The sequence below is a fragment of the Meleagris gallopavo genome, chromosome 7 (assembly GCF_905368555.1).
Source record: "Meleagris gallopavo chromosome 7, MGAL_WU_HG_1.1, whole genome shotgun sequence".
NCBI classification, from domain to species: domain Eukaryota; kingdom Metazoa; phylum Chordata; class Aves; order Galliformes; family Phasianidae; genus Meleagris; species Meleagris gallopavo.
Window position 1 is genome coordinate 14,717,328 of NC_139410.1, and position 15,576 is coordinate 14,732,903.

A 15,576-nucleotide genomic window follows, 5' to 3' on the forward strand; every position below is an offset into this window, starting at 1 on the left:
TCTCTTTCAACCCAGGCCATTCTATGATTCTATGATAAAATACACAGTAGAAAAAAAAAAAAAAAAAAAAAAAAAAAGATTGTCACAGGAAATATGTATTTTTTTCTCTTAAAATCTACTAAATCAAAAAAAAAACTTTGGTTCTCAAATAGGTAACAGATTTGTTTTCAATGTTGTTAGATAAACCTGGTCCACCTAGAAATCTGCAAGTCAGTGATGTTAGAAGTGATTCTTGCTATCTGACATGGAAGGAACCAGAAGATGATGGTGGTTCTGTTATTACCAACTATGTGGTGGAAAGGAAAGATGTAGCTTCTCCACAGTGGGTATCTGTCTCATCGACCTCCAAGAAACGCAGTCACATGGCTAAATATCTCATGGAAGGCACTCAGTATCTTTTCCGAGTTGCAGCTGAGAATATGTTTGGTAGAGGACCATATGTGGAAACACTCAAGCCAATTAAAGCTGTAGATCCATTGCGTAAGTGTTACTCAGTTATGATATGATTTATTTATATTGTTCTCTGTAATTTTTGAAATGTGAACATTCTACAGTGTAATATCAGATGGATCAGCCATCTATTAACTGATGTGGGTTTTATATTTTAAAAGATCCTCCTGGACCACCGAAGAATCTGCATCACGTAGATGTTGACAAGACTGAAGTTTCCCTTGTTTGGAATCGACCAGATCGTGATGGCGGTGCTGAGATAACTGGATATTTGGTAGAATATCAGGAAGATGGTGCAGATGAGTGGACAAAGTTCCAAACGGTCCCAATGCTAGACTGTGTTGTTACAGGCCTACAAAAAGGAAAAATATACAAATTCCGTGTGAAAGCTCAAAATATTGTGGGTCTCAGCCTTCCAGATACAACGATACCAATAGAATGTCAAGAAAAACTAGGTAATTTTTAGCTTTTTTGTATTGTTTTACTGATTCTTTCTCTCCTTTAACTATACTCTCTGAAAACCATAATGCAATTTCTGTTTTTTTCTAATTTCAGTACCTCCATCTGTAGAACTAGATGTGAAGTTAATTGAAGGTCTTGTTGTTAAAGCTGGTACCACAGTGAGACTTCCTGCAATTATGAGAGGTGTGCCAGTTCCCACTGCAAAATGGGTTACTGATGACACTGAAATTAAGACGGAAGGCAGACACAAGATAGAGACTGACAATTATTCAACTGTACTTACCATCAAAGACTGTGTAAGAAAAGATACGGGAGAATATCTACTCACAGTATCTAATGCAGCTGGCCACAAAACTGTTGCTCTACATCTTACAGTTTTGGATGTTCCTGGCCCACCGACTGGTCCTATTAATATTCTTGAAATAACACCAGAACATATGGTTATTTCTTGGCGTCCTCCTAAAGATGATGGTGGGAGTCCTATAATAAACTATATTGTTGAGAAGCGTCAGTCAAAGAAAGAGACTTGGGGAGTAGTTAGCTCTGGAACGAGTCACACAAAAATTAAGATTCCACGACTGCAGAAAGGCTGTGAATATATTTTCCGTGTTCGGGCAGAAAATAAGATAGGCATTGGTGCGCCTCTTGATTCAGAACCAACAGTTGCTAAACATATGTTTGATCCACCATCCCCACCTGGTAAACCAGTAGTGTTTGATATTACAGAAAATGCTGCAACAGTGTCTTGGACCCTACCAATGTCAGATGGTGGAACTCCAATAACTGGTTATATACTTGAGCGTCGAGAAGCGTCTGGTAAATGGGTGCGTGTCAATAAGGCACCGATACTTGATATGAAATACAGAGTCACTGGTCTCTTCGAAGGCAACACATATGAATTCAGAGTTTTTGCAGAAAACATGGTGGGCTTAAGCAAGCCATCTCCAAGCTCTGATCCAATAAAAGCATCACGCCCTATCACTCCTCCTGGACCACCCATTAATCCAAAATTAAAAGATAAAACCAAAGAAACAGCTGATCTAGTTTGGACAAAACCCCTCAAAGATGGTGGCAGCCCAATTCTGGGATATATTGTGGAATGCCAGAAAACTGGAACTACACAGTGGAACAGGATTAATAAAGATGATCTCATCAGACAATGTGCCTTTAGAGTACCTGGGTTAATAGAAGGAAATGAATATAAATTCCGAATAAAAGCTGTCAACATTGTAGGAGAGGGAGAGCCAAGAGAACTGGCAGAAACTGTACTTGCAAAGGATATTCTTTCTCCTCCAGAAGTAAGCTTAGATGTGACTTGTCGAGACTTAATTACTGTCCGAGTAGGCCAAACAATCCATATTACTGGCAAAGTAAAAGGTAGGCCAGATCCTGACATAACATGGTCTAAGGATGGCAAAGTTTTGGTACAGGAAAAACGCATTGAAATAGTCCATGATCTACCTAATGTTGGACTGCAAGTAAAAGAAGCCAAAAGATCTGATCATGGCAAGTATATAATAGCAGCTAAGAACAGCTGTGGACATGCTCAAGGTTTTGCCATTGTGAATGTACTTGACAGACCGGGACCATGTCAGAACCTTAAAATAAGCTATGTCACAAAAGATTCTTGTATGATTGCTTGGGAGAGTCCAGTGGATAATGGTGGCTCAGAAATCACAAATTATATTGTAGAGTATCGTCAACCAAATCAGAGAGGATGGTCAATTGTGTCCTCTGATGTCACTAAACGGTTAGTAAAGGCAAATCTTATAGAGAATCGTGAATACTTCTTTAGAGTTTGTGCAGAAAACAAAATAGGTCCAGGTCCTTGCATTGAGACCAAAACTCCCATCCTTGCCATAAATCCTATTGACAAGCCTGGAGAGCCGGAAAATCTTCACATTGCAGAGAAAGGAAAAACATTTGTATTCCTGAAATGGAGAAGACCAGATTATGATGGTGGAAGCCCAAATTTAAGTTATCATGTGGAGAGAAAACTGAAAGATTCAGATGAATGGGAAAGGGTTCACAAAGGCAGCATTAAGGAAACACACTACATGGTTGATAAATGTGTTGAAAATAAGATTTACCAATTCAGAGTTCAAACCAAGAATGAGGCAGGTGAAAGTGACTGGGTAAAAACTGCTGAAGTTGTTGTGAAGGAAGATCTGCAGAAACCAGTGCTGGACTTGAAGTTAAGCGGGGTACTAACAGTGAAAGCTGGTGACACAATTAGAATTGAGGCTGGAGTCAGAGGAAAACCACAACCTGAAGTTGCATGGACAAAAGACAAAGATGCAACGGATCTTACAAGGTCTCCAAGAGTCAGTATTGAAACAACATCTGACACGTCAAAGTTTGTTCTCACAAAATCAAGGCGTAGTGATGGTGGGAAATATGTGATTACTGCGACTAACACAGCTGGTAGTTTTGTAGCATATGCTACTGTTATTGTTTTGGATAAACCAGGTCCTGTAAGAAACTTGAAAGTCACTGACATTTCAAGTGACAGATGTACTGTTACCTGGGAACCTCCAGAGGATGATGGCGGTTGTGAAATACAAAACTACATCCTAGAAAAATGTGAAAGCAAGCGTATGGTTTGGTCTACATACTCTTCTTCTGTCCTAACAAACTATGCAAATGTAACACGCCTCATTGAGGGTAATGAATATATATTCAGAGTTCGCGCAGAGAATAAAATGGGCATTGGTCCACCAACAGAAACACACCCAATTATCGCAAAAACTAAATTTGATAGACCTGGACGCCCTGACCCTCCAGAGGTAACAAGAGTAAGCAAAGAAGAGATGACTGTCGTTTGGAATCCACCAGAATACGATGGTGGCAAGTCAATTACAGGATACATCTTAGAGAAGAAAGAGAAACGATCATTAAGATGGGTTCCAGTTACTAAGACTGCTATTCCTGAGAGACGCAAGAAGGTTACTAATCTCATCCCTGGTCATGAATATCAGTTCCGTGTCAGTGCTGAAAATGAAGTTGGACTTGGAGAACCAAGCTTGCCATCAAGACCAGTAGTAGCAAAAGACCCAATAGGTATAGTACTGTTATATTCTACCTTATTTTGTTTTAATGTTAACAGATTGTTAAATTGCATAACTATATTCTTATCTGTAATTTTTATTGCCTTTCAGAACCACCTGGTCCTCCCACCAACTTGAGGGTGGTTGATAGTACAAAGAGTTCAATAACCCTTGGCTGGGGAAAACCAGTGTATGATGGTGGTGCTCCAATTATTGGATATGTTGTGGAAATCAGACCAAAAGTGGAAGGTGCTGATCCTGAAGCAGGGTGGAAACGATGCAATGTTGCTGCTCAAGTTATTCATACAGAATTTACAGCCACTAGTCTGGATGAGAAACAATTATATGAGTTCAGAGTTTCTGCCCAAAATCAGGTTGGCCTTGGCCGGCCAGCAGAACTGAAAGAAGCTGTGTCTCCCAAAGAAATACTTGGTAAGTTTTTCCATTTTCACTGTGAGTTTTTCCATGCAATCTTTATTTGCTCTGTTTTTGACTTATTTCATGTCCCAAACTTTGAATTTTATTTCTGTAAATTTATCTTTCAGAACCTCCTGAGATTGAATTGGATGCAAGCATGAGAAAGTTAGTCACAGTAAGAGCAGGATGTCCTATCAGACTTTTTGCCATTATTAGAGGTCGCCCAGCACCAAAAGTCACCTGGAGAAGAATGGGTATTGATAACGTCATCAGAAAAGGACAAGTCGATCTGGTTGACACTATGGCCTTCTGTGTCATCCCTGATTCAACACGTGATGACTCAGGAAAATATTCATTGACACTCGTCAATGTAGCTGGAGAAAAGGCTGTGTTTGTGAACGTTAGAGTTCTGGGTAAGTAACCAGAGAACTATCTGTGGACATTGTTTTAATAATATTGTATGTTCATTACAGAAATCTTTATACCCATTAATGCTGAAATTTTTGAGCACAAATAAATATATTGGCTAATGTTGTCTCTGACTCTGTAACATCCTGTTAGCACCCCTTAATTGTTACTTGAAGAATTTTCAAAACAAAAGACTTGCATAAATTGAAATTTCTTTATAGATACTCCTGGACCTGTGTCTGACTTCAGAGTTTCAGATGTCACCAAGATGTCATGTCATCTCTCATGGGCACCTCCAGAGAATGATGGCGGTAGCCCAGTGACTCATTACATCCTGCAGAAACGTGAGGCTGACAGGAAGACTTGGGGAACAGTCACTGCAGAACTAAAGAAAACTAGTTTCCAAATAGCTAATCTTGTACCTGGAAATGAATATTACTTCAGAGTAACAGCAGTAAATGAATATGGATCAGGTGTTCCAAGTGACATACCAAAACCAGTCCTAGCAACAGATCCCTTAAGTAAGTATGCTTTTATGCATATTTCATCGTTTTCTATGATTAAGTGAGATTTGGGATTTTTTTTAAAGCAGTTATTTCTAAACAGGACAATGCTACTATCTACTCAGTGTCATAAATATTTGCATCAGTTACTTTCAGCTAACACATGTGAATGCAGTATTTTCACAGTCTTTCAAAAAGTTTCCTCTTTTCTATATTTTACTTGTTGAGTTAGCATAGATAGCATCCAGCAATTCAGAAAATCTTGGTAATTCATTGTTTAATGTTTCTTTTCCTTTACCTCTCCTCTTCTCCCCACTCCCAAAGGTGAACCTGATCCACCAAGAAAACTTGAAGTTACTGAAATTACAAAGAACAGTGCTACTTTAGGCTGGCTGCCACCACTGCGTGATGGAGGCTCAAAAGTTGATGGGTATATTGTTAGTTACAAAGAAGATGACCAACCAGGAGATCGTTGGACAGAATATTCAGTAGTCAAAGACCTCTCTATTGTTGTAGCCGGTCTGAAAGAAGGAAAAAAGTACAAATTTAGAGTGGCAGCTCGAAATGCTGTTGGAGTAAGTTTTCCAAGAGAAGCTGAAGGAGTATTTGAAATTAAAGAACAACTCAGTAAGTACCTAATTAAATATTACCCTTGTTACAATATTCGCCTTAGCAATAAAATAGACAAGCATTCTTGTTCTTAGTTTGAGACCTAAGAAGTCAATTACTTGATGAAGTCATCTTGAGGATTATGATTAACTGTACTGGATATTTTGACAGGTCAAAAAAGATGAGCATGGCTCATTAAACAATATTGCGGGTATTGCTTCAGTTGCAACCAGAAGACAGGAATTACAGAGAGATAATAAATACATCCAATGAACTTAAAATGAAAGAGAAAAGGGGAACAGTAGGTCAACAGTAGAGTGAGATAAGTGGGCTTTGAAGTGGTTGTTATTTTGAGATAAGAGAGAAAACATTGCTTGTATTGTAGAGTAACTTGGGAATGTAAAGCTAAAACGAGGGTGGAGGACATACTGGCCTAGTGGAGTACTTCAGGCAAAGGAAGACATCAGAGTGTGGAACAAATAAGAACAGCCTCCTTCATCTGTGATGTGGAGAGAGGTACAAGATCAACAGAGAATGAAAACTAGACAGGAACAGGAAGAAAAGTACACTAAACGCATGGACAGTCTTCTTTTGGAAGGCAACAAAAATTTGTGCAAAAATTAGGAAAGGGGCTCTAGTTTGAGGAGTGATTCAAAAGTACTAAAAAGATAGGCCATGGAAACAGATTAAATTCAGTGAGAATTTCAGTCTTTCTTTCCTTCTCCTTCATGTCTGTCTTGTAGAAAATAGGAGCTCATCTGTACAATAGGTTATCCATGACAAATTTCATAGGAGTTGTGTAATTCATTAAGTGTGCAAGAAGGAAATGCAAACTCAAACTTTTTTTCTTATAATCTATATGAGAATGCAAAAGTAAGACTGGCATGGATGTTGCACACTGCAAAATCTCTAGTTATTCATAAGTGGACCTAAATTAAAAATTGTCAACTTGTTCCTACTGGTTATTCCACTTGAGGGAGAAGAAAAGAACTTTCACGTGAAGGCATAAGAAGTGAATTGATATGTCATAGAAGTTGAATTTATATGTCACTGTCTGTTTTTTTCCAGTCCCACCTAAGATCCTGATGCCTGATCACGTTCACATTAAAGCTGGGAAGAAGCTGAGAATTGAAGCTCATGTATATGGGAAACCTCAGCCAGTCTGTAAATGGCTGAAAGGAGATCAAGATGTAATTACATCCAGTCGCCTTGCTGTGCATAAAGCAGAAAAGTCTTCTGTTCTTATCATTAAGGATGTGACTAGAAAAGATTCTGGTTTTTACACTCTTACTGCAGAAAACAGCTCTGGTACTGATAGTCAGAAAATCAGAGTGATAGTCATGGGTATGTATCATTTAATTATTTTTTAAAAAATCCAATTTTATACAGAACTAGTACTCATAACTTTCAATGTGTTTCTTTGTGTAGATAAGCCAGGTCCACCACAGCCTCCATTTGACATTTCTGAAATAGATGCTGATGCTTGCACGCTTGCATGGCATATACCTCTTGAAGATGGTGGCAGTAATATTACCAACTATGTAGTTGAAAAATGTGATGTAAGCCGAGGAGACTGGGTAACAGCTTTAGCTTCTGTCACAAAGACAAGCTGCAGAATTGGAAAACTGATTCCTGGAGAAGAATATATGTTCCGTGTTCGTGCTGAAAATCGTTTTGGGATTTCTGAGCCACTTAATTCTGACAAGATGATAGCAAGGTTCCCATTTGGTATGTCAGATTTTCATAGCAACATTTCTCTCTTTTTTTTTTTCCTTCCTAATAAGAGAATATGTGATTTATATCAATCCTTGTATTTCTGTCTAGATGTACCCAGTGAACCAAAGAATGCACGTATTACCAAGGTTAATAAGGACTGCATTTTTGTTGCCTGGGATAGACCAGATAGTGATGGAGGCAGTCCAATCACTGGTTATCTCATTGAACGCAAAGAAAGGAACAGCTTACTGTGGGTGAAAGCTAATGATACAGCTGTGCGTTCCACAGAGTACCCTTGTGTGGGGCTCATTGAAGGTCTTGAGTATACTTTCAGAATTTATGCACTGAACAGAGCTGGAGCAAGTAAACCTAGTAAACCAACTGAGATGGTCACAGCAAGGACACCAGTCGGTAAGCCAGACAAACCACTGAGTAGCAAAAGACTACTGTTTTTATGGTCATTTCAAATGTATCTGCAATTCTTCATAGTCTTCAGTTTGCACTTGTTTTCACGTTTGCTGTGAGTGCATTGTATGCTTGTACTGGAGACTGCATCCAGATCTATTAAATATTTAATATATATATTAAATATATTTATTAATATAGTAGCTATTAAAAACAGCAACAAAACACCAGACTAAAACATGATCTTACTCATCTTAGATCCTCCTGGAAAACCTGAAGTTATTGATGTCACTAAGAGTACTGCATCGCTGGTATGGACAAGACCAAAGCATGATGGTGGTAGCAAGCTTATTGGCTACTTTGTTGAAGCTTGCAAATTACCTGGTGACAAATGGGTCCGGTGCAATACAACTCCACATCAAATACCTCTGGAAGAGTACACTGCTACTGATCTGGAAGAAAATGCTCAATATCAATTTAGAGCAATTGCTAAGACAGCAGTTAATATTAGCCAACCTTCAGAACCTTCTGATCCAGTGACCATTCACCCAGAAAATGGTGAGAAATGCAAAAGCATTTGAGAACTCTGAGAATCTATCCATATTGAACTAATACTCATGAGAAGAATGGGATTCTTACCTCTTACTAGACTGATTAAATCTTGTGCTCTTTCCCTTCAGTTCCTCCCAGAATAGAGTTGGATCTGTCTATGCAATCACAGCTAACAGTAAAAGCTGGAACTAATGTACGTCTGGAGGCCAAAGTATATGGAAAACCAATGCCAACCATCACTTGGAAGAAAGAAGGAGAACATTTAAAGCCATCAGAAGGTGTTAAGATAACTACTAAGAGAAATCTTGCTGTTGTTGAACTGTTCAGTGTTAACAGGAAGCAAACAGGAGACTATACTATTACTGCTGAAAATGCAAGTGGATCAAAGTCAGCAACTATTAGGCTTAAAGTACTTGGTAAGCTAAAGACTGTCTGTTAATAAATGCATTTATGGTTAAATTATATAGCAAGAGCTAGAGGTATAACATACTGTTGTTGATTCTTCTAGATAAGCCTGGTCCTCCAGCCTCTGTAAAAATCAAGCATATGTATGCAGATCATGCAATGCTTTCTTGGGAGCCTCCTCTAGAAGATGGAGGTTCAGAAATTACTAATTACATTGTTGACAAACGTGAAACAAGCAGACCAAACTGGGCCCAGGTCAGCGCCACTGTACCAATTACAAGCTGCACAGTGGAGAAACTAATAGAAGGGCATGAGTACCAGTTCCGTATATGTGCTGAAAACAAATATGGTGTTGGAGACCCTATTTTGACTGAACCAGCAGTTGCTAAGAATCCATATGGTAAGTGTTTAGCAGGCTATCTTCGCAAGTCACTGTTTTTTGTTTTTTGTTTTTGTTTTTTTTGTATACACTTATGGATATCAACATAACTTTCAAATAAATCTTTACAGATGTACCTGGACCTTGTGATCCGCCGGTAATCAGTAACGTTACGAAAGACTTCATGACTGTTAGCTGGAAGCCACCAGCTAATGATGGTGGGTCCCCAATAACTGGTTATATACTTGAGAAGCGTGAAACTAAAGCTCTTAACTGGACAAAGGTAAACAGGAAGCCTGTCATTGAAAGAACTGTTAAGGCTTCAGGACTCCAAGAAGGAACAGAATACGAGTTCCGGGTGATTGCATTGAACAAGGCTGGACCTGGCAAGCCTAGTGCACCATCCAAAGCAGTGTATGCTCGTGATCCTCAATGTAAGCTGAAAGTCTCAGATATTTTCCATAGTATTTCCAAATATTTTTGTACAGCATTTGGTATAATTAACTTTCTGCTATTTTAATTCTCAGATCCTCCTGGCCCACCTGCTTTCCCGAAAGTGGTTGACACTACTCGTAATTCAATAAGCCTGTCATGGAGCAAACCAGCATATGATGGTGGAAGCCCTATCATTGGTTATCTAGTAGAATCAAAAAGAGCTGACACAGACAACTGGGTCAGATGCAATCTTCCCAAGAACTTGCAGGCTACACACTTCGTGGTAACAGGGCTGATGGAAGATACAGAGTACCAGTTCCGCATATATGCTGTCAATAAGATTGGATACAGTGATCCAAGTGATGTTCCTGATAAACACACTGCAAAAGATATTTTAAGTATGTTCATTGAAAATATATTACCGTGTTCACTTTTGTTTTAATTCATGGGATGGCTTCTAAATGAAGGGTTTGTCACACATCATTTAAGAGGATTAGTTTGGAATGTGTCATTTCTCAAAGAAATGTAGTTTAAAAGTGACTAATTTGGAAAAAAATGGGGCAGTTAGGAACTGAGGAACACATTGTACTGGTGTCTGCATTTTTCATTTATATGCCAGATACTCTTCCACTTCCTACTTTTTCTCTCTCTAATCATAAATCAGACTTTTCAGGTAGTCTTCATGTCTTCTAAATAATTTGAAGCCAAAATTATTATCCTAAGAATCTGTGCATGACACTATGTAAATGTAAACTGGAACACAGGAAATTCCATCTGAACAAAAAGAAAAACTTTTATTTAGAGGATGACAAAGCACAGGAACAGACTACCCAGAGAGGTTGTGGATCTCTTTCTCTGAAGATACAAAAAACCCAACCAGACTCTTTCCTGTGTAACCTACTATAGGGAACCTGTTTTAGCAGGGGGATTGGATCTGATGGTCTCCAGAGATCCCTTCCAACTCCTGTGATTCTATGAGACTTATTTCCTAAGAGCTGTACTGGCTTCTGTATACATTTTGAAATATGTAGAAAATCATTCCTTCACAGAACTGCTTTGGTTCAAGAAAAGTAGTACAGACTTCGAACTCCTTTGAATTATAGGGGAAATTAGAGTCCTTTTAATATGATAAGTAATGTAAATGATGGAAAAAAATAATGTGAATGATGGCAAAGTTTATAAATGATCTTGATATGAGAATCAGGACACAAACTCACTAATATCATAATGGACAAAAGAATGAATTGGTTAATCTAGTGGAATGCCTGTAAAGTGGTACTTCTTGTCAGAGAAACTTTAGTGATAGTCATAAAGGTTATGTTTTAATTATCTCATTTTTCTTTAACAGTTCCTCCTGAAGGAGAACTTGATGCAGAACTAAGGAAAGTACTTGTATTACGTGCTGGAGTCACAATGAGACTTTATGTGCCAGTAAGAGGACGACCACCTCCTAAGATTACATGGTCTAAAGTTGGTGCCAACCTAAGAGACAGACAAGGATTAGACATCAAATCAACTGATTTTGATACCTTCCTGCGCTGTGAAAATGTAAACAAATATGATGCTGGAAAATACGTCCTCAGTCTGGAGAATAGTTGTGGTAAAAAGGCATACACCATTGTTGTAAAAGTACTTGGTAAGTGCCAGAGTTTTCCCCAGAATAATATAGTTGTTCAATTTGTAACTGATTTTTTTTCTTTTAATTTCATTTACTAAATTAAATCCGGGGGATTTGTGCTTATCTAGATACTCCAGGCCCTCCTGTTAACCTTGTTGTAAAGGAAGCATCTAAAGATTCTGCTTACATAACATGGGAACCTCCACTAATTGATGGTGGCAGTCCAATCACAAATTATGTTGTTGAAAAACGTGATGCAGAAAGAAAGTCATGGTCCACAGTAACAGCAGAATGTCCAAAGACAAGCTACAGGATAACCAACCTAGAAGAAGGCAAATCCTACTTCTTCAGGGTTTTTGCTGAAAATGAATATGGTATTGGTGACCCCTGTGAAACTCGTGATGCTGTTAAAGCTTCAGGTAAGAAAAATCGATCAATTTCTCCTATTTTGGTATTCAATTCATTTTTATTTTTAGCTTGAAAGGACACTAACTATGCTTTTCTTCCTCTTCTAGAAACACCCGGGCCAGTTGTGGATCTAAAAGCTTCAGCTGTAACAAAATCATCTTGCAATTTAGTATGGAAAAAGCCTATCAGTGATGGTGGAAGCCGTATTTTTGCCTATGTTGTGGAGGTTCTCATTGGTGAAGATAAGTGGCAAGAAGTGATGCGGTCAAAGAACCTTCATTATTCAATGAAAGACCTAAAAGAAGGACAAGAATACACGTTCAGAGTGAGAGCCCAAAATGATGCTGGATATGGAACTCCAAGGGAGCTCACAATTGTGGCAAGAGATGATGTTGGTATGAAGCAACTTAAAAGATAATTAATTCACTTACCAAACCGCATTTATTTCATGCTTAGCATCCTTGCTATGTATACATATAAATCAGATGCCTCTAAAAGGAAGAAAATTTTTCTATGAGGGTGGTGAGGCTCTGCAACATGGGAAGCTGTGCATGCCCTATTCCTGGAGATGTTTAAGGCCAGGTTGGATAGGGCTTTGAGGAGTCTGAGTTAGTAGGAGTAGTTAGTCTGAGTTAGTTAGTCACTGACAAGGGGGTAGGAATTAGATGGTCTTTAAGGTCCCTTCCAGCACAGACCTTTCTATGATTCTCTGAAAAGAGCATCTGAATTTTATCTCAGAGTTTATACTTAGTTTATAATTACCTTTTCTTTTCTTTTCTTTTCTTTTCTTTTCTTTTTTTTTTTTTTTTTTTTTTTTTTTTTTACAGTGGCACCTGATCTTGATTTAAGAGATCTACCTGATTTGTGCTATGTAGCTAAAGAGGGTAGCAATTTCCGTCTTAAAATTCCTATTAAAGGCAAGCCTTTCCCAACTGTAACTTGGAAGAAAGATGAAGACAAGGCACTTACAGAGAGTGGAAGAGTTGCTTTTGAATCTACGGCAGTAAACACAACACTTGTAGTACATGACTGCCAGAAAGCTGATGCTGGAAAATACACAATCACTCTGAAGAATGTTGTTGGCAGCAAGGAAGGCACCATTTCTGTGAAAGTTGTTGGCAAACCTGGCATACCAACAGGTCCAGTGAAATTTGATGAAGTCACTGCTGATGCCATGACCTTAAAATGGGGTCCTCCAAAAGATAATGGTGGTTCAGAAATCACTAACTATGTTCTAGAGAAAAGAGATAATATAAGCAATAAGTGGGTGACTTGTGCCTCTGCAGTCCAGAAAACTACATTTAGAGTTACACGGCTTCATGAAGGAAATGAATATACGTTCAGGATCAGGGCTGAAAATAAATATGGAGTAGGTGAAGGTCTTAAATCTGACCCTGTTGTTGCAAAACATCCATTTGGTAAGTAATCATTATAATATTCAAAATGTTATAAAAAGGTTTTAGAGGTGTTATTTATTGTTAATGATGCTGCATCTTTTAATATTGTTTAGATGTGCCTGATGCTCCTCCACCCCCCAACATCGTTGATGTTCGACATGATTCTGTATCTTTAACTTGGACAGATCCCAGAAGAACTGGAGGCTCACCAATCACAGGTATATTCCCAAAAGCCTCCTTACTATTCCAGTTCTTAATAGTTTGGGAGAATAATTGGTTGATTTCACTGTTTTACTTTCTATTCTTTCTGTATGATAATCTTCTAAAAGGCCTAATTTCAAAAGAAGGAAGTCAGGAAATGTCTAATCAAGAAAGTTTTTATGCAGAGACAAAACAGCCAAAGCTCCAAAAAACTATCACAGCTACATGTTAACTTGGGGCTGTACAATTTGCATTACAAGCATCTCACTGTTTCTCTTAGATACATCTGTAATGTATGTCCACATCTGTTTCTTAATCTGGTTTTCAGTGTTGTTTTGTGCAATTCCTATGTGACATACCATGCAAACAGTATGATATTTTGCAGACCTGTGGTAAATGAAGATCTCTAGAAAACCTCTCATTTTCATCTCACCATTTATCTTCTAGGTTATCATATCGAATTCAAGGAAAGAAATAGTCTTTTGTGGAAGAGAGCCAATACAATTCCAATCAGAATGAAAGATTTCAGAGTGACAGGATTAACTGAAGGACTGGAGTATGAGTTCAGAGTAATGGCAATCAATATAGCTGGAGTAGGTAAACCAAGTCCACCATCTGAACCTGTTGTGGCACTTGACCCCATTGGTAAGTTTATAAGGAGAACAAAATGAAAATTCTGAAAGCTGAAATCACTGTTGTTTGACCACGGCTTACCGTTTTTTCTTTAAGATCCTCCTGGGAAACCTGAAGTTATCAATGTAACAAGGAACTCAGTAACACTTATTTGGACAGAACCAAAATATGATGGTGGACATAAATTAACTGGCTATATTGTTGAAAAGCGTGATTTGCCTTCGAAGACTTGGACTAAAGCTAATCATGTGAATGTTCCAGACTGTGCATTCACTGTAACTGACCTTACTGAAGGTTCCAAATACGAGTTCAGAATTAGAGCTAAGAACACTGCTGGGGCTATCAGTCCTCCATCTGAATCCACAGGAACCATAATATGCAAAGATGAGTATGGTATGTAGAAGACATCAAAATGAATTCTATTTGAATAATTAATATAGTGCCAAATCCTTTTTTTTGTTTATTTGTTTGTTTGGCTGGTCATTTTACTATCTTCTTTGTATATGAATCAGGTTTTTTTGTTTGTTTGTTTGTGTTTTTACAGAGGCACCAACAATTGTTATTGAACCTACTCTGAAGGAAGGTTTAACAGTGAAAGCAGGAGACACAATTACTGTATCTGCTATTAGTATCCGTGGTAAACCACCTCCAACTTCAGCATGGTCAAAAGCAGGAAAAGATTTTAGACCTTCAGAGCTTGTGCACATTGAAACTACACCCACTTCTTCTACCCTAACCATCAAATATGCAGCCAGAAAGGATTCTGGAGAATACACAATCACTGCAACCAATCCTTTCGGCACTAAGCAAGAGAGTGTACATGTGAAAGTTTTAGATGTTCCAGGACCTCCGGGGCCTATTGAGATCAGCAATGTTTCAGCAGAAAAAGCCACTCTTACATGGTCACCTCCTGCAGAAGATGGTGGATCACCAATCAAATCATATATTCTTGAAAAGAGAGAAACTAGCCGACTGCTCTGGACATTAGTGGCTGAAAATATCGAGAGTTGTAGGCATGTTGTTAGCAAACTCATTCAAGGAAATGAATATGTTTTCCGTGTCTCAGCAGTAAATCAATATGGCAAGGGTGAACCAGTACAATCAGAACCAGTTAAAATGGTGGACAGATTTGGTAAGTTTAATAAGCAAAGAAGTTCAAGTATGCTTTTAATAATCTCTGAGGACTTGATTTTTTTCTGAACTTTGTACTTTTTTCTTCTCTATCAGGTCCCCCTGGTCCTCCTGGAAAACCAGAAGTAACAAATGTGACTAAAAATACTGTGACAGTTACCTGGAAAAGGCCAGTAGATGATGGCGGAAGTGAAATCACAGGTTACTATGTGGAGAGGAGAGAAAAGAAAGGTCTAAGATGGGTCAGAGCAACAAAGAAACCAGTTTCAGATCTTAGATGCAAAGTAACTGGTCTCCTGGAAGGAAGTGAATATGAATTCCGTGTCAGTGCAGAAAACAGAGCAGGTGTTGGACCACCAAGTGATGCTTCAAACTCAGTCATGTGCAAGGATGTTGCATG

At 38.4% G+C, this 15,576-nt stretch overlaps 1 protein-coding gene across 10 annotated transcripts in view; it reads left to right on the plus strand.

The window, feature by feature from the left end:
* LOC100546807 (titin) overlaps positions 1-15,576 on the plus strand; it is a 240,299-nt gene that overhangs the window by 179,101 nt on the left and 45,622 nt on the right. For all 10 annotated transcript variants that reach the window (XM_085228569.1, XM_085228575.1, XM_085228578.1 and 7 more), the window contains 24 exons: positions 181-480; positions 612-905; positions 1,006-3,972; positions 4,071-4,391; positions 4,505-4,789; positions 5,006-5,305; positions 5,612-5,914; positions 6,965-7,240; positions 7,325-7,624; positions 7,721-8,023; positions 8,276-8,575; positions 8,698-8,985; positions 9,078-9,374; positions 9,485-9,787; positions 9,881-10,186; positions 11,137-11,424; positions 11,535-11,825; positions 11,922-12,209; positions 12,642-13,232; positions 13,325-13,429; positions 13,860-14,057; positions 14,142-14,438; positions 14,590-15,177; positions 15,273-15,575. In XM_085228569.1, coding sequence (XP_085084695.1) covers positions 181-480; positions 612-905; positions 1,006-3,972; positions 4,071-4,391; positions 4,505-4,789; positions 5,006-5,305; positions 5,612-5,914; positions 6,965-7,240; positions 7,325-7,624; positions 7,721-8,023; positions 8,276-8,575; positions 8,698-8,985; positions 9,078-9,374; positions 9,485-9,787; positions 9,881-10,186; positions 11,137-11,424; positions 11,535-11,825; positions 11,922-12,209; positions 12,642-13,232; positions 13,325-13,429; positions 13,860-14,057; positions 14,142-14,438; positions 14,590-15,177; positions 15,273-15,575 — 10,092 coding nt within the window. The remainder of the gene's footprint in view (positions 1-180; positions 481-611; positions 906-1,005; positions 3,973-4,070; positions 4,392-4,504; positions 4,790-5,005; positions 5,306-5,611; positions 5,915-6,964; positions 7,241-7,324; positions 7,625-7,720; positions 8,024-8,275; positions 8,576-8,697; positions 8,986-9,077; positions 9,375-9,484; positions 9,788-9,880; positions 10,187-11,136; positions 11,425-11,534; positions 11,826-11,921; positions 12,210-12,641; positions 13,233-13,324; positions 13,430-13,859; positions 14,058-14,141; positions 14,439-14,589; positions 15,178-15,272; position 15,576) is intronic.